Below are 23,224 nucleotides of genomic sequence, written 5' to 3' on the forward strand. Positions count from 1 at the left end.
GCTCTACCATTTGAGCCATAGCGCCACTTCCGGCTTTTTTCTTTTTGCTTATGTGGTGCTGAGGAATCGAACCCAGGGCCTCAGGCATGCAAGGCACGCGCTCTACCACTGAGCCACCTTCGCAGCCCTGGATTTCATTCTTAAGGGAGGTTTATTCTAGTGTGATGTTTCTTCCTGTCAGAAATTCAAAGAATATGGACTAGGTATGATGATACACACTTCTAATCCTAACTACTTCACAGGTAGAGACAGGAGGATGGAGGTTCAGGTCAACCCAAGCAAAAAGTTAGCAAGCCCTCTGTTTCAACCAAGTATGGTTGTTGTCCCAGCTAGTGAGAAGGTGGGGGTAGCCGGATCATGGTATGAGACCAGACCAGACAAAATCACTAGACCGTATCTGAAAAATCACTAAAGCAGAAATGCCTCTGTGTGTGTTGTGGGGAGTGGTTAAGGGGGGTTGTGGTAGTAAGAGTACATGGTCCTGTATGCAAACTCTAGGGACAGAGAAAGCCCAAGAAGTATGTCTCCCACCAGCTTTGTTAAAACTTCCCAGCTTCTAGAATTGACTATGGTTCATAACTGCTAATCAAAGAAGTGAGGACTCCCATGCCAACAAGGTAGATAATGCTTTTGGCCCTGCAGCGGCTGGCCACTCTCTGAATGAGGAGAAGGGCTTGACACCTCCAGGGCCATAGTGGGAATTGTGGCCTGCCTTTTCCCACTCCTGAGACCAGAGCTTAGAGAAAGTCAGTGTCATAAGAGAATTAAGCCCCCAGGGAAAAATGATGGTGACGGATTGCTTCAGCCGCAGAATGGCACCAGCCTGGGAACTGACCAGGCTGGAAGAAGGCTGACTTATTTCATTCTATTCTCCATCCTTGTTATGCCTTGGGGGTGGGGAGGGGACATGGAGATCTATCTGAATCTATCTCTTTCTGTATCCATATCTTTCTATGTCTATCTTTATCTATATAGCTATATATATATATATATCTCCATAGAGTTTGAGATAGATTTAGCTCAGCTATATATATATATATGTGACATACATATGCAAACATGCACACATATGTACACATGGTAAATATATACATGTGATATATATAATATGCCACATATAATACATATACACATACACAGATATTAGTGGTATATACATGAGCTATATGTCATGCATACATATATGTTAAATGTACATATCTCATGTATATATATATTTTTACATGTAGATTTGTGGCAAAGATTTTTTGCATAGCCAAACTTTAGTGAGGCTCTTGAGGCTCTTAGGTCCATCTATATAATTCCTCATAAAACCTAGTTTTTGTAAAATCTCTGCAAAATTACTTTAACAAGAACGCTCTAACCTTGAGGCCTGATCATTCAGTATCTGACCAACAACCACCTCCTTCTCCATTATCAGTTGACATCTAGTCACCTTCAGCAAGAAACCTGTGAGGTTTCTTTCATGGGCTTTTTTTTCACACACGCGTTGGGTGTGCCATCATGAAGATTCTCTCCTATCTTTCCTCCTTATAAGAGTCAACAAATTCCCCTTAATAAATCTTTGAGGACACTATTTGTAAAAACTCCAAGTGTGTGTGTGTGTGTGTGTGAGAGAGAGAGAGAGAGAGACAGACAGACAGACAGACACAGAGAGAGATAAAGAGAGAGAATGTATCCCATCAGGTCCCATTTTGTAGGAGCTCTAAATGTATGTGTGTGAGAGAGAGAAAGAGAGGGAGAAAGAGAGAGAGAAGACAGAGAGAGACAGAAAGAATATATCCCATTTCCAGACCTCAGGAACTCAACAGTAGACTGGGTTTTCTTTAGATGTGGGGTCTCCGTATTGGAGGTTTTGACTAGGGAGATAGACCTCTAGTCCTGTCTCAGGTTTCTAGAGTGTTTGCAGACAGTACATCTTCTGGACTTGACATCTCACTTCACTTCCACATTTCCTTGCATGATAAAGTCCCAGATCTACCCCACCTTAGCCTTTCCTCCAAAAGAGTGATATCCCCATAAGCTGAGCATGCTATCCAGTTAAGGGAGGGGCAGGGCTCACCTGCTATTTATATTTGGTTGTGTTAACTTTTCTCTTGTATTTGTGGCTTATGGAGCCTTGTGGTTGAGTGAAGTACGTGGAATCAAACAGGACTTCCTCTCCCTGTGCCTCTCCATCCTGTTGCTTGAAGATGGGACACTAACAGAGGGGGATCTAATAGAGATCACCAGCTTATCTTTCCTAGCTAACTCTGACCTGTCCATCAAAATCTTTTGGAATTCCATTGTGTTATCTCGATCATCCAATAGATTTGGGTCACCTGTGAGTATAAGCATTTGTTTTACACCTGGGCAGAGCTCTATATCTCCTGGAAACTAGAGATGGATTCACTAAACAGGGTCTTTGGATGGTGTTTAATCAGTTATTAACCCATCAGCTTTCACTCACCTCCATCACGTATTATTCTCTTCTCCAGAAGCATCAGGAAGACTTCCAAAAAGAGTAGTACCTTGCAGAATTGGGCTGTATGGGATCACCATCGTTGCCTGTCTAATAACCTTGTTAGAAGTGACCTAACAGCTATTACACGATCTGTCCTGAATCAGGCTACATATGGTTATCTCACTTTCCATATTTATCCCAGATTCTTTCCACAGACTAGTTTTCACAATTTCTTATAATTCTTCAAACCCCAGGAGGATAATTAAGCTCTTCTCACTGTTTTGGGGGCATGCTGAATATAAGTCACAATATGGCAGTTATTCAACTGAATATTTTTCACCCATCTTTAGTTTGTGCTGCTCTTTACTTAATTTTGTGGCTCTTTTTCTCATCTGAAGCTAACTTTCTTTTACAGTAGAGTAAGAATTAAGCTTGAGGAAGTGGACTGCCCCTGAATCATTAATCAATATTACATTAACAGTAGTTCGTATGCCTTAGAACTCAGGGCCTGGGTGCTGTCCCCGAGCATTTTTGCTCAAGGATAGTATTCTGCTACTAGAGTCACAGCTCCACTTTTGGCCTTTTGGTGGATAACTGGGGATGAGTCTCATGGACTTTCCTGCCACAGATGGCTTTGAACTGCATACATCTCAGCTTCCTGAATAGGTAGGATTATAGCCATGAGCTAGTTGTACCCAGCAAAGCCACTAGCACCTGGCATCTTCTTTTTGGTATATGATTGGGCCCCCGTCTTTTGTTATTGCCTGCATTATTAATACCATTGCCAATCTAAAAATTATTATTTTTTGGTAGGGATGTTTATCCTGAGAGTTGGCTTTCCTGACAGAGTTCTTCACAATCAGAGCCATTTTCCTACATCCATTATTGGCAACATCCTCATCTTTGGTAATTTCAAGATTCTAGCCCACAGAAGGAGAACCTATACATCTGCCCCAGTTTTCACTTTGGGGAGCTTTCTGGCTCTCTTTTTCCCTCTTGCCAGGTTTTGTTAGCCACCCACATTTCTAGGCCTAGAGTTTCTGGATTACCTTTTCTATCTCCAGTCCCCTTCCCCGAAGGTTGTTTCTCTGGAGCAGTATCTGTCCTGTTACTTCTGCATTTTGGATCTTGAATTGGATGGAGGATCCAACACTAATTTCCAAAGTATGGAACTAATATTTATAGTTGCTTACTACACACCAGGCACTAACTCTTCAAGATTTCTGTGAGCATGGATATAAAGATGGGTTTTACAATTTCTGGCTTTCTTTGTTTATGATCCTGCTCTGTGCTTGGATAGACACCTAGAGCCGTAAATAGTCTTTGGTCTTCTGACACGCCTCCTCATATGGATCATGAGGCATTTCTGTACCTTTACCATTTTTCCCATGTCAGGTCTACCAGCCTTTGGAGTAATAGGTTTCAAGGATTTATCTGAGTAGTTTTGCCTCTATATTGAATTCTAATTCCGGTCTGTAGAAAGGGCTGTGTCATGTAAAACACTGTTCCTGACCCACTGGGGCTAAATGAAAGATATTACTTTGAAAAAAAAATACATTGGAACTAGGAGCCTGGCTCCCATAAAATTCATTCCAAGCTAAAGGTTTTCAGTTCTTCATGGCTAGTTTCCTAGAATCTTCCAGAGCTCTTGTGAAGAATGCGTTTTTTTTTTAGGCTGACTCCCACAGAGATTTGAATCAGGACCAGGAATTGGTCTATATAAACATTCCTGGTGATGGGGACCAGTCATACAGCACCTCTCTCTCACCTCTGCTGCCTCCTGCTAGTCCTTCTCCTTGAGCTCCCAGTCCTGTGCCTGGCTTTTTGCTGTGCTAACTGCTTCCCTAGGAGGTAAAGTGGGTGAAAGCAGATTCTTGTCTGCATCTGGGGAAGAGACAGGGTTGGCCTGTCTCTTCCTACATGAGGTACTTCCCCGAGTCCCTCTCCTTTCCTTGTTGACTTGGCTTTGAGCTTCTTCACTTTTTATTTTTATTTTTTGGGGTCCGGTCGTGGGGCCTGAACTCTGGGCCCGGGTGCTGTCCCTCAGCTCTTCAGCTCAAGGCTGGCGCTCTACCACTTGAGCCACAGCACCACTTCTGGCTTTTTTCTTTTTGCTTATGTGGTGCTGAGGACTCGAACCCAGGGCCTCAGGCATGCAAAGCAAGCGCTCTACCACTGAGCCACCTTCCCAGTCCCAAGCTTCTTCACGTTTTTGGAGCTCCTTGCTTCCTGGTTTCCTCTGGCCACGTCTCTCTGACACCTTGTGGAGGAGACTTGAGCTCTTTCACTAACTCCTTTAGCCTATGTCAGCTCGTGTTTGAAGTCCTTTCCTAGAAGGTGGAAACTCCTGTCAGTGCTCCCTGCTCAGCTGCGATTTTTGCATGTGGACTCTGACAGAGCAGACAATCAGAGCTTGTTCAAGTTCTGTATAGAGTTCTGTATACGGGATGTGTGGCAGAAGGCAGGACTAGCTTTTCTGCCTTCTCCTTCTTGTAGCCTGGCCACAGGATCTGACTTCCTCACCTAGAAGCCCGCCTCTGTCAAAAGAACATATTTGCCTCTGACTTTCTTTACCTAGCTTGGCTATGTTCTTGGCACTTGGCAGTGACCCAGGACCCTTGAGCTGCCAAGTCTGTCCATCCCTTGTCACATTGCAATCCTTGCCCCATTTCACAGGCAAGACATAATCATGTAGCTATTACCATCAAAACTCTCCAGAAAGATAGGATTTGAACCCATCAGCAAAAAGGCAAAGACACACCACCAATGGCTTTTAGGGAAGACGTGTCTTTTCTCTTTATTTCCATTTCTGTTATATTGTCTATAGTGGATGAGAGGAAAAGCTTTTTGTCCTCTATGGGTCCCTAGGACCCATAAACTGACAGCAGACAGACTAAATAGATAGAACACAAATTTTATGGTGCTTGGAGGAAATGCAGTGTGTGCACCTCTCTTCCATAGAATGCAGAAGGGCGAAGGCAGGCCAATTTCAGGGGAATAGTAAATGATTTTTAGGGGTTCTTAGTGGGCTTGGGGAACATACAGGGTTTCTTTCTGAAGTATGAGTTTGGTTAACAAGGACTCAGGGAAGGGCCAGAGATAATTGTTTTCTTCTTGGAGGAGCTGGACTTTAAGCCAACAGGGAGGTATCGGGTGTAGACTCTTCTTGCATTGGCTGCTAAGTTCATTCGACTTAAAAAAGTATAGCAAACCAGGGTGTCATTTTTCAGGGTTACAGTGGCTGGACTTCTTCACATTTATCCCTCTATAGAACTGCAGGAGCCTGGGTGTGGCATGGAGCCTGATCTGGGGGCTCTAATATAGCCTACATATTTGGCTCCAATTGCCAGTGTCATGGGAGGCTGGACTTACTAACAACTCAACATCGGGCTGGGAAGGTGGCTCAGTGGTAGAGCGCTTGCCTTGCATGCATGAGGCCCTGGGTTCGATTCCTCAGCACCACAGAAGCAAAAAGAAAAAAGCCAGAAGTGGCGCTATGGCTCAAATGGTAGAGCGCTAGCCTTGAGCTGAAGAGCTGAGGGACAGCGCCCAGGCCCAGAGTTCAGGCCCCACGACCGGACCCCCCCCCATAAAACAACAAACAAAAAAAACTAACAACTCAACATGTGTTGGCTTTAAGAAACTCAATATGGAAAGACAAATAGCTGAGAAGTATGCTCATATAGACCAACTATACTTGGTATTCACAACTTAAATATAGATAAGATGATTTGTGTAACTACCAAAGGGATGGTAGATAAAAAAATACAGCTCACAAAAGAATGATATCGTACATCTCTCTGGGGTGAGTACTAAGTGCTATGTATAGTCTGGAGTCTTTCCTTCTCATCTTTTTCCAATCTACCTTCTCTTCTCCCTCATTTTCTCAAGGTTGATAGGAAACATAGTCAGCAAATAACTTTCAGAGTCCTGCTTATGGTTATTTAGTCAAATGCTCACATTTCCTAGCCATCATTGACTTCGAAATGGTTCCAGTTTTTGGAGCTCCATGAGAGTACACATGTGGACAAGAGCTCCAAATAAAAACCCATTTTGCTGATGAATACTCATAATCTGGCTCATGTGTGCCTGACTTCTACTTCTTTATCCTTTCTTTTAGGATTTCTGGATATTTTATTTGACCACATTTGAGGTTCAAAATATAGCAAGCAGAGAGAGGAGCAGAAGGGGATATAACAAAAAATCCAATTTATTACTACCATGACTATAGATGTGAATAAATCGGTGAATTGGTGATGGATTGATCACACTGAGGCTGGACTTACGTGATTAATAATGGTGAAAAATGCTGTTTAGCCATTCATCTCTAGCACCTTAGAGGGAGGGGGCTTTGATTTTATTGGGTACAATATTAACTCCCTAAATGTAATCTTGTCAAAGTTTGTACTGCATGGCTCCTAGTTGTTGCTACAAAGGTTCACTGAATTGATTTTCTTTTTGGTGGTGGTGGGGGTCTGGCTCTGAGACGGGGCTTGTTTCAAATGCATGCTGAGATGTTATTGGAGGGAGTCCAGTCCCCTTCATTGTTCTCCCCATGAGCTTCTAGATATGACCTAGAACCCAGGGAACTAGTATGTAATCTGGGAAAGAAATGACCTATGTTCCGAGGGGGGGGGTGAAGGGTGGGGGTGGGGGAACAGAGCCTGTGTTCATAGAACAAGGATAGGAAGACTCACAAAAATAAGGAAGAGATAGGCAAGACTGAGGAAGATACCTGTGCCAACACTTTGCTGAGGCCTGTTTTTCTGAGGCGAGATGGGTGGTGGAGTTAACTTGCTACTCAAATATGATTTAGGATGGCTGGCCTATCTGTCAGTATAAGAGGTAGTACTCACACCCTCATTCCCCTTCCCCCTTTGCCCCATGAACAACTATAAAGCCACTGAGGGTCTTAGCCATGAGATCCAGGCAGGATGCAGTCTTTCTTACCAGACTTCTTGTAGGCCCATGTCGTCTGACTGGCCTGGTGTCTTAGGGAGTGAGTTTGTGTCATCCCAGAGGGGCGAATATCCAGGGAAGAATCAATTTCGGAAAAGTCCAGGTCAGAAAGAGAAGAGACTTGAGAAAGCAGTTTAGAACGGAACATTGCTCCCTGAGAGGTGCTGGCTCCTGAGAAGCTGTCAGAGCAGAGCACAGGAGCTGGTTAGTTTCTGGTCAGAAGCCAGGTTAGGGAACCAGGCCTATGGCATGCTGGGAGTTTGAAGGAGTGATGGTTCCTACAGACTTCAGCTAGTCTCAGCTAGTCTCAGCTGCAAGACTAGAAGAGACAGACTTGTGGACAAATGGGGAATAAGCATTTGTGATCTCGGGCAACAGAGTCACAAATTGCCAAATGCCACTTTACTAAAAAAATGAACAATACATGGTTGCTCTCAAAGTGTACTGGGCCAGACTTCTATCACTGACTGTGAGATATTCTTGGACATTCCTCCTCTTTCCTGGCTCACAACCCTGATCTTCCCAGTGGCTTGCTCTGTTTCATCATTATAATAGACAGAATAGAAAGACCACTGATGAGGATGCCACCAACGTTTAAAGTGTAAAGGTGGGTGACCCAACATGAAGACCTCCTCAATCACACACTCATGTCTCCAGAGCTGTTTAGCCATACATCTCTAGCACCTTAGAGGGAGGGGGCTTTGGTTTTATTGGGTACAAAATTAAGTCCCTAAATGTAATCTTGTCAAAGTTTGTACTGCATGGCTCCTAGTTGTTGCTACAAAGGTTCACTGAATTGATTTTCCACAGATATTTCATCAGTTGTCTAGGTTGCGTCAAGCCCCCTGTCTTGGGATTTTACCTGAATGTGAATTTAGACCTTGGAAATAAACTTGACCATATTCTTTCCCTGGATAGGCTGCAACCTGTCTGTGATCATCCAATAAAACACCACCAGTAAGCATTAGTTCTGAGCCCTTTGCTGTCTGTCCCCAGATGAAACTTTCCACACCTAGGTGGATCTGCCCGTTCATCTCTGGAATATCTTCCCCTGTGAACAACTATGTGGCAGAAGTGAACAAGGTTGTGGTTTCTAGAGGTCTACCACTAAGCCCCTCCCCCTCCCAGTTTCTTGGGGGAACTGCTCCCTGAACCCTAGTTTACCCCCTTCTCATCTTGGAGCTTCAAAGGTTTCTGAAACATCAGCCCTAAGTATAAGTTTCCACCTGTCTTATCCCCAAAAGAAAAAAAAATATTACCTTGGTGTGATTTTTGAAGGATGCATCCTGAATTCTATTGAAAGAAAAAAAACACAGAAAAACATTATTGGCAAAGAGAAAAGAAGTTCCTATTATTCAGAAAAGTCTTGCTAAGGTTGTGATGCTAAGATTGAAGTAGAAAAATCTGGATTATAGAAAATTTCTATTTTTACCTCCATGTTTTCTCTCTGTAACTATTCTGAGGCTTATTTTATTTTCAGTTTTTTAAATGAATTTGTTATTGGTATTATAAAGGTGTCGTATAGAGGGGTTACCGTTACCCAAGGCAGGTAATGAGCTCATTTCCTTTTGGACAATCTCCCTGCTTCTCTTGCTGTCCTCCCAGTTTTTCCCTCCCATCCCACCCACAAGTTGTACAGTTCATTTTCAACACAGTGTCTAGTGAGTGCCATTGTTGTGTCGGTTCACCCTGTGTCTCTCCATTTCCTCCCCTACCTCCCCTTCAAAGACAGATGAATGAACAAACAAGACAAAAAGAAAAGAAAACAAAAACAACAACAAAGAAAAATCCTCTCGTTTCCACTTCCTGATATTCTGAGGTTTAAATGGCATAAAATTGGAGAGGAGGTCGGGTGCTGGTGGCTCATGCCTGTAATCCTAACTACTCAAGAGGCTGAGATCTGAGGATCGTGGTTCAAAGCCAGCCTGGGGGGAGCTGGGAAGGTGGCTCAGTGGTAGAGCGCTTGCCTTGCATGCATGAGGCCCTGGGTTCGATTCCTCAGCACCACAGAAGCAAAAAGAAAAAAGCCGGATGTGGCACTGTGGCTCAAGTGAAAGAGCGCTAGCCTTGAGCTGGAGAGCTGAGGGACAGCACCCAGGCCCAGAGTTCAGGCCCCCCCCCCCACCAAAAAAAAAAGCCAGCCTGGGCAGGAAAGTCTCTGAGACTCTTATCTCCAATTAAATGTTCAGAAAATGGGAAGTGTTTCTGTGGCTCAGGTGGTAGAGTGCTAGCCTTGAGATGAAGAGCTGAGGGACAATGCCCAGACCCAGAGTTCAAGCCCTACAACCGACAAAAAAAAAAAAAACACAAACAAAAAACAAAACAAAACTGGAGAGGACTCAAGAAGATAACTTTCAAGAAATTGTGGTTCCTGAGTATCCAAGTACTCTCTGCTTATTTCTTAGAAAATCACTAATACATCTTTCTGTCATAAGCTGAAGGACATCTGTTTAGCAGAGGTGGCCGAAGGGCAGGCAGAATAAATATATTGAGATTTATTTTTTAATTTTAAGGAAGCTGCTTATGTCACTTAACCACCTGAATGTCTGCCTTGAGTGACACTATATAAGGAATTTCATGTACAGTTGGAAGAAAATACTCCATCAATTCCAGTAATAAAGAGCAACCCAGGGAAAGCAGGCAAGAAATGACTTGAATTTAAAAGTTAAATATTTAACACATTTTTCTGTCATTTCACACGTGGGATTGAATCTTATTAAGACTATCACCTGGTTGTTAAAGTGATATCTAAAACTTAAGTGAAATTACAATAGTCACTTAGGAAAGCAAACTCCAAACTTGTGTACACAACATGTTTTAAATAGCTAAAACAAAACTACCAAACAAAATCCACATGGATCAAGTATCCATATAAGAAGGTCAGGAAGACCAAATTAAAAATGATTTCTAAAATGTCTGTTTGATTTTCATGTGAGTAGGTTGGGGGAGATTTTTTTTTACCTTTCAATTTTTCAGCTTTCTCATTTTTAAGTAAATATGTTCTTTTCTTTTAAAATCGAAATATGCACAAACATACTAAAAAGCAGAAAGAAAGGATGAATGAATGAAGAGAGAAAAGGATAAGAGTGATGAGGAAAGGCTTATGTTATGGTTCATGATCTTGAATTCTTCACCACTTCTGTAACAGAAAGCTCTTCATTTATGAAATAGGAGGGTGTGTGTGTGAATAATGGTTGGAAGGAATTAAAGCCAGTAGCAATTGTGAAATGCATACGAACAACTATGGATAGTATTCACTGATATTTTGGGATAAGATCATGCAGAAGTGATTGCAGTGGTGCTGGAGGTGCCTGGTCCTGGGCTTTTCCATCCCCATATCAGTTGCCGACTCCAGGTCATAAACTGACAGCCTTCCTGTATGAAACGTCAGCTGTCTTTCCATGCCTTGTAAGAATATCTTTGTCCAGTGGCTCATGCCTATAATCCTACTCAGGAGGCTGAGATCTGAGGATCCTGGTTCAAAGCCTGCCTGGGCAGGAACGTTCGTGAGACTCATCTCCAATTTACAGAAAACCAGAAATGGTGCTATGGATCAAGTGGTAGAGTGCTTGCCTTGAGCTGAAGACCTCGGGAACAATGCTCAGGCCCAGAGTTCAAGCCCCACAACTGACAAAAAAAAAAGAAAAATCTTTGGAATATTCCTTCTTGGATACTTGGAACTTGTACGTTTCCTAAGGGCAATGGGAGTTGGGATGCCAACTCTCAAATGGGAATGGAAATCCAGTTATGGTAAGAGCTGCCTAGGAAGAGCGAGCAGGGGGAAAGAAAAATCAAATCCAGCATATTTTTAATGAAAATACTAGTAGGTAAAAACTGTATGAATCCAAGTCATTCTACTGTTGAGGTCTCTGTAGCATTACTTACTACAGAACAGAATCTGTTATAAAGAAAGTTTTGGATTACTTCTGTAAAGAGTTCCATTCTGCATCCCTTTTTGCTTAGTAAGATGGGCTATAGTCCTTTCTGGAACATTGCTTCTTGTGAGATCAGAAGACTATTTTTTTTTAATAGATTACAGGTCCTGTGGCATGGAAAGCTTTCAAAGCATTTTCAGGTATATTACTTCATTTAATCAACACAATCACACTGAAGAAAGGTGGTAGTTTGTGTGTGTGTGTGTGTGTGTGTGTATGCATGTGCGTGTGCTTGTGTGTGTGCCAGTCCTGGGGCTTAAACTCAGAGCCTGGGTCCTTGAGCTTTTTTTGCTCAAGGCTAGTGCTCTACCATTTGAACCACAGTGCACTCTGGCTCTTTTATTTTTTTGTGCTTAATTGGAGACAAGTCTCATGAACTTTCCTGCCCAGACTGTCTTCGAATTGTGATCCTCAGATCTCAGCCTCCTGAAGAGGTAGTATTACACGTGTGAGGCAAGAAATCACCAAGAAAGGTAATTTTTATCTCTGAGGAAATGAAACTATAGAGAAAATGGGTGACATGCCATCATGGCCACACCATGACATTTGCTATATATAGCCAATCTATCCAGTGCGCTACATCCAGTCAGCATTTGAAACCCTCAGTCAGATGGGACTCTCGTTCCTCATGGCACCTGATGCTGTATTTCTACTCTAGGCCCACATGTAAATTTGTTGGATTACGCCACAAATCAAAAGGTGATGTTCTTTAAAGAAATGATGTTGGTCTGACTTAACGTGATTCACCCAGAGCCATAGAATAATATATAATACTAATAATAGCCAGTATTTACAGAGTTTTAAATTGCTATGTACCTGGCAAAGCTCATGTTATGTGCCTGGTAGAGCCTTATACAATTTAACCGCTTTAATAATCACATAGATCATGTAGGGTAGGACTATTGCTATTATTGATTTCAGTGAAGAAAATCAAGATAGAGAGATTAAGTGGCTTTTCCAAGTTCATGACACTAGTAAATGAGAGGCACCTGGCACTCAAAGTTAAGCAGACAAGCTTCCTAAGAGAGAAAGGAAAATGTGCTCATTGAGGCAAAATCCTCTGTGCTACAAAGAAAGCAAATAAATGGCAAACTTAATCTCCCTTCACTGTCGGATTCTATAGTAGACATTACCATAGAATCACAGTATTCTTTCATGCTGGCCCAATAGGGTCTTTGAATCATCATTGACCTCCTGTAATTAGCCCATCAGAGTGAGAGATGGGAGCCCATTGTTATTTCCAGAGCTTATTTTGTAAGTGCCAATTAATTTGTAAAGTTGGTTTTTAAAAGTAAATGTGTGTTTGTGTGTCTGGCTTTATAAATTGGATTTGATCACTTGATTGAGTTTGCATGGATTGAACAACTGCTCTGGTCAGGAGGTCACTCTTCTAAGCACTGAGGTTCAACTCACAGAATTATATCTTAAAGATATGAAGAGAATATTCATTCTATCTCAAGCAATCTTGATATGAATTCTTTGGAAAAGCTGAGAATTCTTTTGCAATCCCTTTCCTACCTTGTTTTGCATAATCCGGCTTGGTACTTTGGGTTTGCATAGCCTGAGGCATTCTTTCCTGTGCCTTTAAAGTCATTTTAGCATTCACCTACAGTTTTTTTTTTTTTGCAGTATCTTTCTAGTTTTTGCTAGCAGGTCATTTATTTTCAAAGCTTTTGCTTTATACACAGTTTCATTCACTTGACAACATTATATTTGTCCTAGTCTAGCAGGGTAATATATTTACAAAGATACGGCACACAGAAGGGACATGTTAAGAATACTTGATTCATACTGTGCAAAGGAAAAGCCCTGAATGCTATTTTTCAGTATTACAATTACAGTTGGTACTTGACCAGCAGGGATATTAGGATCCCAAGAGGAAGCTTAAGAGTAGAGTCACACAGAGAAGAGTTTTCTCAGCAACAGAGCAATTACCTCTGACATGTAACAACTAAGCTTCTGCGAGGGTAGCAGGAATGGAGGACAGTACATCTAATTCTATGGAGAAGGACGTAAAGGTAAAATCCTTGTGTGATGACTGATAATATCCTGCTTTGGGGATGTAGGCTGTATACAATCAGATTAAAAAATTTTAAATTCAAGCTGCTGGAATGCTTGTAAGTTGGCAGCAGAACTTGATCCAGAAAGAAAAAAAGAATTTTGTTCTGCTTCTAGGTCAATATTAAGATGATGCAGATGGCCTGGATTTTTAACATTTCTGTACCTGGCTGGATATAGCAGTGAAATCTTTGTTTCAGGAAAGGCACCACATGGACCTCTGTGGAAAACCACATCAGCCCTCCACCAGCAAACCCTATAAGGAGGCTGCCATCAGTAATAGAACCCAACTCAACAAAATGTTGTCCATCACAAAAACAGTTTTGAAAAAAATGTCAATCCTGCCATGACAGCTAACACTTCAAAAGTCAGCTGCTCAGTAGCATAGATTCCTTCCAGTGGGGCGAATGACCACCCCCGGAAGCATTCTAAGGCCTGGAAACGTAGTATCAGAGAATAGAAAGGTACTCTAAGAGGTAGAGACCACTGAAAAAAGTTAGCTGTATGGTTGTTACCAAAGTGTTGTTTTTAAAAGTAACAATAAAAGATCAGTAATAGGAGATGGATTGAAATATGGTGACTGGGCTTGAGAAGGGTGTTGGGGAGTGGGAATGAAGAGAGGATGGTTAGTTCAAGAAGAGGAACAGCCTTCAATGTTCTATAGCAATATAGGGTAACTATAGTTGACAACAACTAATTGAATATTTTGAAGTAGTTAGTACAGAGGTTTTGAATGCTCCCAACACAAAGGAAGGACATATATACTAAGTGGTAGATTTAATATCTGATCACTAAACATTTATTGCATTCAATAGATGGAACATTACACTGATCTCATAAATATGTACAATTATTTTCTGCCAACTAAGCAACAGAGAATATTAAATTTATAAAGTGTGATATTATATTTATTTAAGTACATGATATTAGCATATGATCACAATGTACAAATACCTAAGTATACCTAAAATATTACATAATGTAATATCCTTTGACAAAAGGTGGAATTTGGGAGGGAGGTATGGCTCAGCAGTAAAGTACTTGTGTAGCAAGTGCAAAGTTCTGAGTTCAAACTCAGGAATTTTTTGGTACCACCAAATATGAAAAAAAAAGTTGAGGTTGTCATTCTGGTAATCAAGAAAAGACCAAAAAACCTCAGTCCATAAATGACATATATGTATATGACTAGTCAACCCAACCCACACACTCACACATGCACGCACATGCGCGTGTACACACACACAATAACTCAGGGGAGCATATAACCAGTGTGAAAAAGTGATTGTCATCTCTGAGTGGTGCTGACTTTTGTTTTATTCTTCTTTTTTAAAATAAGTGGTTTCTCATCCTGTATATACAGGGAACTCAAGAAACTAATCCCTCCCAAACCTAACAAACCAATTACTAAATGGGCAAGGGAACTAAAGAGGGACTTCTCAAATGAGGAAATGTTCATCATCCCTGGTGGTGAAGGAAATGCAAATAAAGACAACCCTGAGATACCACCTTACCCCAGTCAGAATGTCCCACATCCACAAGTCAGCCAACGACAAATGCTGGAGGGGATGTGGAGAAAGAGGAACCCTATTACACTGCTGGTGGGAATGTACACTTATACAACCACTTTGGAAAGCAGTCTGGAGGGTCCTTAGAAAGCTAAAGATTGACCTCCCTTACGACCCAGTCATACCACTTCTAGGCATCTACCCTGAACAACAGGAACCAATATACAAGGACACGTGCACCTCCATGTTTATTGCAGCACTGTTCACAATAGCTAGGATATGGAAACAACCCAGATGCCCCACGACAGATGAATGGATCCAAAAATTGTGGTATCTATACACAATGGAATATTATGCAGCCATTAGAAATGACAAAATAATGGCATTTGCAGGGAAATGGATGGAGCTAGAAGGAATCATGTTGAGCGAGGTAAGCCAAGAGCGAAGAGACAAATGGTACATGGTCTCCCTGATAAGTGGATGCTAAATCCAAAATGTTAGGTGATACGACAAAACTTAAGAAACAAAGAACTCCTGCTCATCTGGTTGAACCACTACTAAATATCCCCATGCTGCTGATCACATGTATGGTGTATAACATGTGAACACTGTTATATATTACAGACTATGATAGACAATTTGCTCCAGGAAAGTTAGAATGAACTTGTGACTTAGAAATTATGTAATCACTTAATCACAATCAAAAAAAAAAAAGAACTTCGGGGAAGGGAGGGAGGGAGGGGATGGTAGGGGGAAAACAATGGAGGGGCTAACAATGTTCAAGAGGAAGTGTACTCATTACCTCACTCATGTAACTGTAACCCTCTGTATAGTATCTTTACAATAAAAAAAAAGTGGTTTCTAAAACACCCACAAAGAACATGTATGATTTGTACAGTAAGGGAAAGAAGAGATGCAAGCTTTTTATGTTCATGAAGTTCCTCTGTCTCCTCTTTCCTCACATTCCTTTGAGGTACAGCCAGTGGAACTGTCCTAACAGTCTTCCTACCTGTCAGCACCAACTAGAGAGTTGGCATTTCCCTGTTATCTCAAGTTCGTCCCTTCTTCCTGGGCATCGTGTGAACTACCATCCTTCATACAGATACTACTTCATACAGATTCTCTCCCTTCCACACCTTCTCTAACACACACTCTCTTCTCAGAATACTCACCCCTTTTAATAATCTTTTCAATGTCTTCTTTTCTATCCTCTTCCTCCTTCATATATTTGCCTTTGAATGGATACTTGCTTCTTTGCAGATACTTTTCCTTCTCCAGATACTCTTCCTCTTCCAGATTCTTCTTTGGATGTTTTTTTCTCTCCTTCAGACGGTGTTTCTTTCCCATAGGCTTTTCCTTTTGCAAAAGCTCTTCCTCCTTTAGAAGTTCTTCATCCTTCAAAATTTCTATGATCTCCAGATGCTCTATGTTCCTTAGATGCTCTCTGACTCTGAGATCATCTTCTTCCTCAAGATAGGCATCATCTTCAGGTTCTTCATCTCCAAGAAGCTCTTTATCTTCAAGAAGTTCTTCATCTTCAAGCTCTTCACCTTCAAGAAGTTCTTCATCTTCAAGAAGCTCTTCACCTTCAAGAAGCTTTTCAAGAAATGTGTTATCTCCTGGAGATTCATCTCCTAGAGAGTCTTCGTCTCCTAGAGAGTCTTCAGCTCCTAAAGACTCTTCATTCTCATGAACATCTTCATCCTTGAGATGCTCTTCATCGGCAAGAGGCTCTCCCTTCTCCAGCGATTTCTCCTTTTCAGTAGGTAAAGACTCATCCTGTGGACTGTCTTTCTCAAGCTCTACTTCAATATTCTCTTCCTTTGAAAATAAGTTCTCTCTGGAAGGTTGGGGAGTTGTGGAAGAGGGAGAAGATGACATGTCTGGTGGCAGATTATTTTTTATCAGACATGTTGGAGAAGCATTAAGTGGATGAAGCCTTCCAGCAGCAGGAAGTCACTTTACCATCCTGGTAACCAAGAGAAGAATAACATTCCATTAGTCAGTGACAGCCAAAAGAAAAGCCATTTGAACCCATTTGTGTTCACTTACTTCATTCATTAACCTTAGAGGGTCCTATAAGGGTGAGGATTGTCTGCAGTATCTATAAAAGGACCCCCCAAAAAGAGTTCCATAACTCTTTATTTTTTCTGTAGGTCGTGGGGCCTGAACTCTGGGCCTGGGCACTGTCCCTTAGCTCTTCAGCTCAAGGCTAGTGTTCTACCACTTGAGCCATAGCACCACTTCCGGCTTTTTCTGCTTATGTGGTGCTGAGGAATCGAACCCAGGGCCTCATGCATGCAAGGCAAGCACTCTACCATTGAGCCACCTTCCTAGCCTCTCCATAGCTCTTGATAGCCCTTTCCATAGCTGGTTGGGGAGACCATATTGAGAGATAAAGACTTGAAATTATTGGACAACTTGAAGTAAATTAGGAGGGCTGGAAAGTGATCAGTGTTCAGTAATCTCATTAGAGAACATTTACATGTGTGTAAGAAGTACTTATTGCCTCAATGAAGACAAGTTCTCTTGAGATCTGGGTAGGAAAAGCCATACATACAGAACCTGCCTTGTAAATGTAAATGTGGGAAAAAATAGTCAACTACAGGAATTGGTGAAGAGAAGAGGCATGCCTCACAGATAGCTCTATACGTCTGTGAGGTTGATGGTAGGAACTAACCATACCTGCCAGGGCCAGGAGAAAGTGATGTGCAGAGATGAGGAGAACTATACAAGAAAAGGCAGAGTGTTAAAGCCCACTATTAAACACTTTGTTGAGAGGGGGTGTCAAAGGACTAAATTTGGACACATTTATTTGCAGACCAAATTAGCTTTTACTTATAATTTATGAATCTGGGCATGCTCTATTTTACAAAATAGAACGAGAACTCCTACCAGGCAATTGCACAATAGTGGGTTTTATAAGAATTGGGGGAAAGTGATTAATTCACATTGGTTTATTTCAAGTTATGTTAAAGTTAGAGTCTAAGCGATGTCCTCATTTGGACTCATGTAGCCTGGAATCTTTGTTTTCAGGAAAAGTGAAATAATTTAGAGACCTAGCTGCTTCTTTAAAATTTCAGTTCAATTATGTACCATTGACCACAAGTAACTCTATTCTGGTTGTTCTATTGTGTTCACTGGTTACTAGTGCAGAAACTCAGTCCACAATGGCCTCCTATCATTTTTGTTTGGTACTGGTAAATGCTAGGCATGTTAACAAACCACAGATATTGGCAGCTTTATTGTCATTGTCTTGCTCTTTGGTTTGTTGTTTTATGGCCTTATGCTGTGCTGTGCTGTGTATGTGTGAGTGCATGCGTGCGTGCGTGCGTGTGTGTGTGTGTGTGTGTGTGTATGTGCAGGCTGTCTTTCTCAAATGCTTTTTGGAGGAGATGAGGCATAAATAACACATGATTGGTGGTGTAGGTAGCTGTCTTTGGGACGAAGAATGTGCTATGAGGAAGTATTGGGACCGAATTCTATGTCTACAGAAAGCATTCCCATTTATTTATTCATTTATTTAATGTGCTTATTTTGGCAGCACTGAAGTTTGAACTCAGGGGCTCATGCTTGCTAGTTACCTACTGTACCAAAAGAGCCATACCGTTAGCCTTTATTTATTTATTTATTTTTGTTATTTAGTGGCTAGGGCTAGCCTTGGACTGTGTCGCCTTCCTAGCTGTTCTTCTCACCTATACCTCTTGTGTAGCTGAGATTACAGGCATGTACCACCATTCCCAGACACTTCTTCGATTTAAAGAAAGTTGATCCAAGCTTTCTTTGACTTAAAAATTAAACACTCTAGCCATGATCGCTATCTACTTCTATTCTTATGGTTCTGATGTCTTCCCCATAAGCCCAGAGTCAGGGGTGGTGAAAGGAATTGGAGAGGATGATAAATATTCCTTGCTTGACCAAACTTTAGTCAGTCTTCTGAGCTTTCTTTCAGATCTATAATATACGTCCTTGTAAAATCCCACATAGCAAGGACTTGGCTAAATTGGTTTAACAAGAACTTCTTCTGACTGGAGATGTGATCATCTTCAATGTCTGACCAGGTTCCTCATCCTCCACCATCTCTCAGGTGAGGTCTGAACTCCTTGGCCTGTTTTCAGCAACAATCCTGTCAGGTGGGGGATTAGCCAGAATGCCCTTGGTTCCCAACGTTTCATAAACTTCCACCTGTCACATGACACACTGATGTTTGTTTTCTGTTTACTCATCCTACTCTATGGATGCTCAGAAATTCCCATGGCCTATGTTGTATTCAGAATCAGCCCCGTTTGATACTGAGGTCTCTTTTTTCCTATGGCAATAGTGTTGAATAAAATGTTTTTCTTAACGAGTTCATGGCTGTTCTAGTTTTAGTTTTCTTGAAGTGTGGGCCTGTGCAGGTCTACCTAGGATGGGTGGAGGGTGCACATGGGCACATCCATTCTATCCAAGGCTTACACTTCAGGATTTCCAGCCTTTCAGGATTTTTAGCTGCTTATAAGATCAAAATAAATCAGCTGGGCTCCTGGACAAACCAGATTGTATTCATCAACAGCATGCTGTCATTCAGGGTTATGATTCTTTTCTTTCCATTTTCTCATCAGGCCTTCTATACATATGGAAAAAAAGAGGTTTAAGCAGCTGCATTCCATTCCAAAGGTCGGAAAAGAAACTGCATCCTGAACATCTTCCCTTTAAATCTCCCAGAGATTTGGAAGGAAAAGCCTATCGTCAGAAATAAATAGTAGTAGCAACCTTAAGCCCAGTGCCCGAGACAAACATCCTTCCTCTAGTTTGTGATTCAGATCTTGATGCATTTTGATGAAGGTTTTAGACAGATTGCAGGTTCATTTCTGTGGTGACAACAGAACAAGCTACGTGTTTGTTACTGGATATTGTACCTCTTTAAGCTCTAGGCTAGCCTCACTTCCCAAGACGGTGGCTTCCATAGAATATCAAGCCAGCAGACATTCTGATTCAGTTATTGATTTTTCTAAACATAGGAGCAAAAATTTAGAATCTGCAGAATTCACAAAGAATAGAAATTTCTGGCTTCTCTTAGATCTAGGAGTTGATCCTGGGCTGTCTTTCTCATATGGAAGCACTGATGTTTGAATCAAGTCTGTATTCTTCCTATGAGATGTGTTCCCTCTCTTTTTCTGCCTTAGTCTGTGATTTTTCAATTGTCACCTGGCTTATCGTTACAAATGATCTTTTGTTTATCCTATTTTATTTTTATATTGGAGAAATGATTTTTATCTGCTCCCATGTTTCTACCAAAAGTGAGAAAACAGATTCCGGAACAAGTGCTCTGATTCTTCTCTCTCTTGGAGGTTCTCTTTCTGGCTCCATTTGGTGGTGGTAAGTGACATGTTCACACAAGTCACCATCCATGGATATAGCATAGTGTTAGGTACTTAATAGCCACTCGTTAAAACCTGCTGACTGAATAAATGAACAGCAACAAGAGTAGTAGTAATGAACCATATGCTTTGCCTTGCATATTTACTGGTTATATGCACACACTACTTAATGAAGGAGGTGAAACTTTATGTCCAGGTCAATACACACCACCAGACCTTCCACACTGTGCATAGGAAATGAGAGGTTGATGGATTTCCTCACAGTGAAGTTTGTTTGTAGGTCCTGTTTTTTATTCTAAGGTGGATATTCTTTGTGGAAATAAATGAGGAGACATAAATAGCTAAGACAAACAAAACAGAATACTCCTCTGCAAATGGCTGATTTAACGATGAGACTGAAAAGAGGACACATAACTCTTGCCGTAGTGCCTGGAGGATGCTGGCTGTAGCCCTCCATCTTACGGATGGTCACTGAGCAGCAGGTGCTGGGGAAGGGGTTTCCGTTCCACGGCAGTGGTACTGCTAGGCCCTTTCATCCTCACAGCTAGCCCTGATATAGTCCATATTACTTCTACTTCATTGGTAAGGAAAGGAGGCTTGTATTTGGAGGGTCAAAAAATATAGGAAGGAAAGAATGTTTTCTGAGTATCAAAAATGAACCAAAGTGGGCATGAAGGGGATCTTTTTTTTGGTGGGGGGGCTGGAAAAACCAAAATAGGACGTGAGGTCGTGAAGATCATAGCTGTTTCCATGTTCAGCTGGCTGCTCAGGCTTTCCACCTACCTTCCCTGGCACCCTGAGGCCTCTCTCTTTGACCCCTGATATCTCTCCCCTGACCCCTGAGACTCCTCCCCTAGAATCTGAGTTCCATCGCTTTCCACCCACTGACCCTTCTCCTCTCAGTTCCTTGAGGGGCGCCTCCTCCTGAGACGCCTGCCCACTCAAGGTTTCCCTTTTCTCTTAAGGGGTGGTTCAGAGAGGGTCAGTCTCCATCTGGCTTGCTCGCTGCTTAGGAATTCCTGATGTCTGGTACATCTCCTCACTTCTCCCAGGCCACGACAGTGAACTGTCCAGATTTGGCTTTTAGTCTGTGCTACAGCTGCTGGTGTAGTGCTTGGAGCTGCAGAGCACTTCCCAGTGCCCTATGTGCATTCTGCATCCTGGCACCGTGGACAGCCAGCATCGGCACTTGCCTGTTACATGGTAAGTGCTAAGCTTCAGAGAAATCAAATGACTCCCTAAGGTTAGATAAGTAACATGTGGCCACCTTAGGGTGTGGACTCAGGTCTGGGGTCCCCAAGTATGGTGTGGTCAGTGATCATCAGGGTGGAGGGACAGGTTTTCAGAGATGGGGCCCCTTCCTTGGGAACTTCCCCTAGGCTTCCTTCTTGAACTGGCTTTGTCGCTTAGTCTCTTCTGCACACAGGAGTTAAATAATAATCCTCCTTGATAAGAAGAGTAAGAGTGGGTGGTGGGAGGGGAGAAAGGAGCAGTAGCTCTGTCCTTTAGGTAGAACTTACCATGTGTCTATAAATAAGACATTCTGCCAGGTTCATTGAAGCTCTCTAACAAGCCTCAGGCCACAGCAAGTAAGTATCATATTAAGGACCCCCTCCCCACCCCCATCCTAGGTGTGGTAAATCCCAATGTCTAAATCAGCCACTCAGAAAAAGAGAAGATGTGCAACATATATCTTCTTTCCAATAATATTCTCATCTCAAGCTCTTAGGGATTCTTTCAAGTATTTAGAGACTTTCATGGCAATTATTTTAAAGAACAAATGAATACTACATACAGCTCTTCCTAGTTCAAAGAAATTATTTTACATGAAAAGACAACTTCAGTTAAAAGTTTACTGGACTGATTTTTGAGAGTCCTTCAGAGAGCCTTCTAATTAACCTCCTTCAAATCTGAAATTACCAGCAACAAAGCAACTTTATAACAGATGGCAAATTCAATTTCAGATAGCTCAATTTTGGATTGTGTCAATTTGGGGTGCACTCTGTCTATACCTCCAGTGGGCTAAGATGCCAGTGTAGAAGCAGGCGCAAGTTCTACACCTCATGGGGGTAGTGGGAGAAATCAGACTGTGTTCAAAGTCCCATTGATGATAACATTGAACACTTACCTAATCTTGAGTTTTCAGTGGGAAATGCATTTAGAATGCTTTTTCTGTAGAGAAATGAAATCTCATCACCAAGATTCATTTTGATGTTGACATTTTGAGGATCACATTTGTGGCTAACAGGGTGGACAAGTAAGAGCCATTTGAGACCACGACTGTAACTTTAAAACTTGAAACAATACAACCCTGGCAGGACCAGAGCTTAGTACTTACAGTGTTGAGAAGGGAACTGAGACCAAGCCAGGGGATTTCTCAACTGTGACAGCTGAAAAGAAAGAAAAAAAATTCTGGTTAGTTATTCAGAAAAATTAGAAAAACATCTGTTGAACTTCCTGGGAGCTAGTAACTTTATGCCACATTCTTTCCAGTGATGGCATGTTTTGCAAAGCTGGGATAGATTCTAGCAGCTGTTGAGCTAAAACACAAGTGTCATACAAAAGTCAGTGTGGGATTGAAACGAGGATCGCGTGCCCGGTCTCATTCCAAGCCCCCAGAACTGTGCAGTTCTCAGTGGGGACACATGAACAGATGCTTTTTTTTTTTTTTTTTTTGCTCAGGCTAGCACTTGAGCTACAGCACCACTTCTAGATTTTTGGGTAGTTGATTGGACATAAAAGTCTCAATCCATGATCCTCAGGTCTTAGCCTCCTAAGTAGCTAGGATTATAGCATGAGCCATTGGTTCCTAGGTGCTGCTGTTGATTTTTCTTCTCTTTCTTTGTCTCTCTCTTTCTTTCTTTCCTTCCTTCCTTCCTTTTTCTTCCTTCCTTCCTTCCTTTCCTTCCTTCCTTCCTTCCTTCCTTCCTTCCTTCCTTCCTTCCTTCCTTCCTTCCTTCCTTC

General features: G+C 41.9%; 1 protein-coding gene across 1 annotated transcript in view; it reads right to left on the reverse strand.

Annotated features, from left to right (window-relative positions):
- The window catches only part of Erich6b (glutamate-rich 6B), a 31,481-nt gene extending 14,700 nt beyond the window's left edge, over positions 1-16,781 (reverse strand). The window contains exons 1-3 of the mRNA XM_013011112.1: positions 16,073-16,781; positions 8,662-8,695; positions 7,394-7,581 (exon numbers count right to left, since the gene is read on the reverse strand). Of these exons, the coding sequence (XP_012866566.1) occupies positions 7,394-7,581; positions 8,662-8,695; positions 16,073-16,781 (931 nt within the window). The remainder of the gene's footprint in view (positions 1-7,393; positions 7,582-8,661; positions 8,696-16,072) is intronic.
- Between the last annotated feature and the right edge of the window lie 6,443 nt (positions 16,782-23,224).

The sequence above is a fragment of the Dipodomys ordii genome, unplaced genomic scaffold, assembly GCF_000151885.1.
Source record: "Dipodomys ordii isolate 6190 unplaced genomic scaffold, Dord_2.0 Scaffold1, whole genome shotgun sequence".
In the NCBI taxonomy this organism is placed as follows: Eukaryota; Metazoa; Chordata; class Mammalia; order Rodentia; family Heteromyidae; genus Dipodomys; species Dipodomys ordii.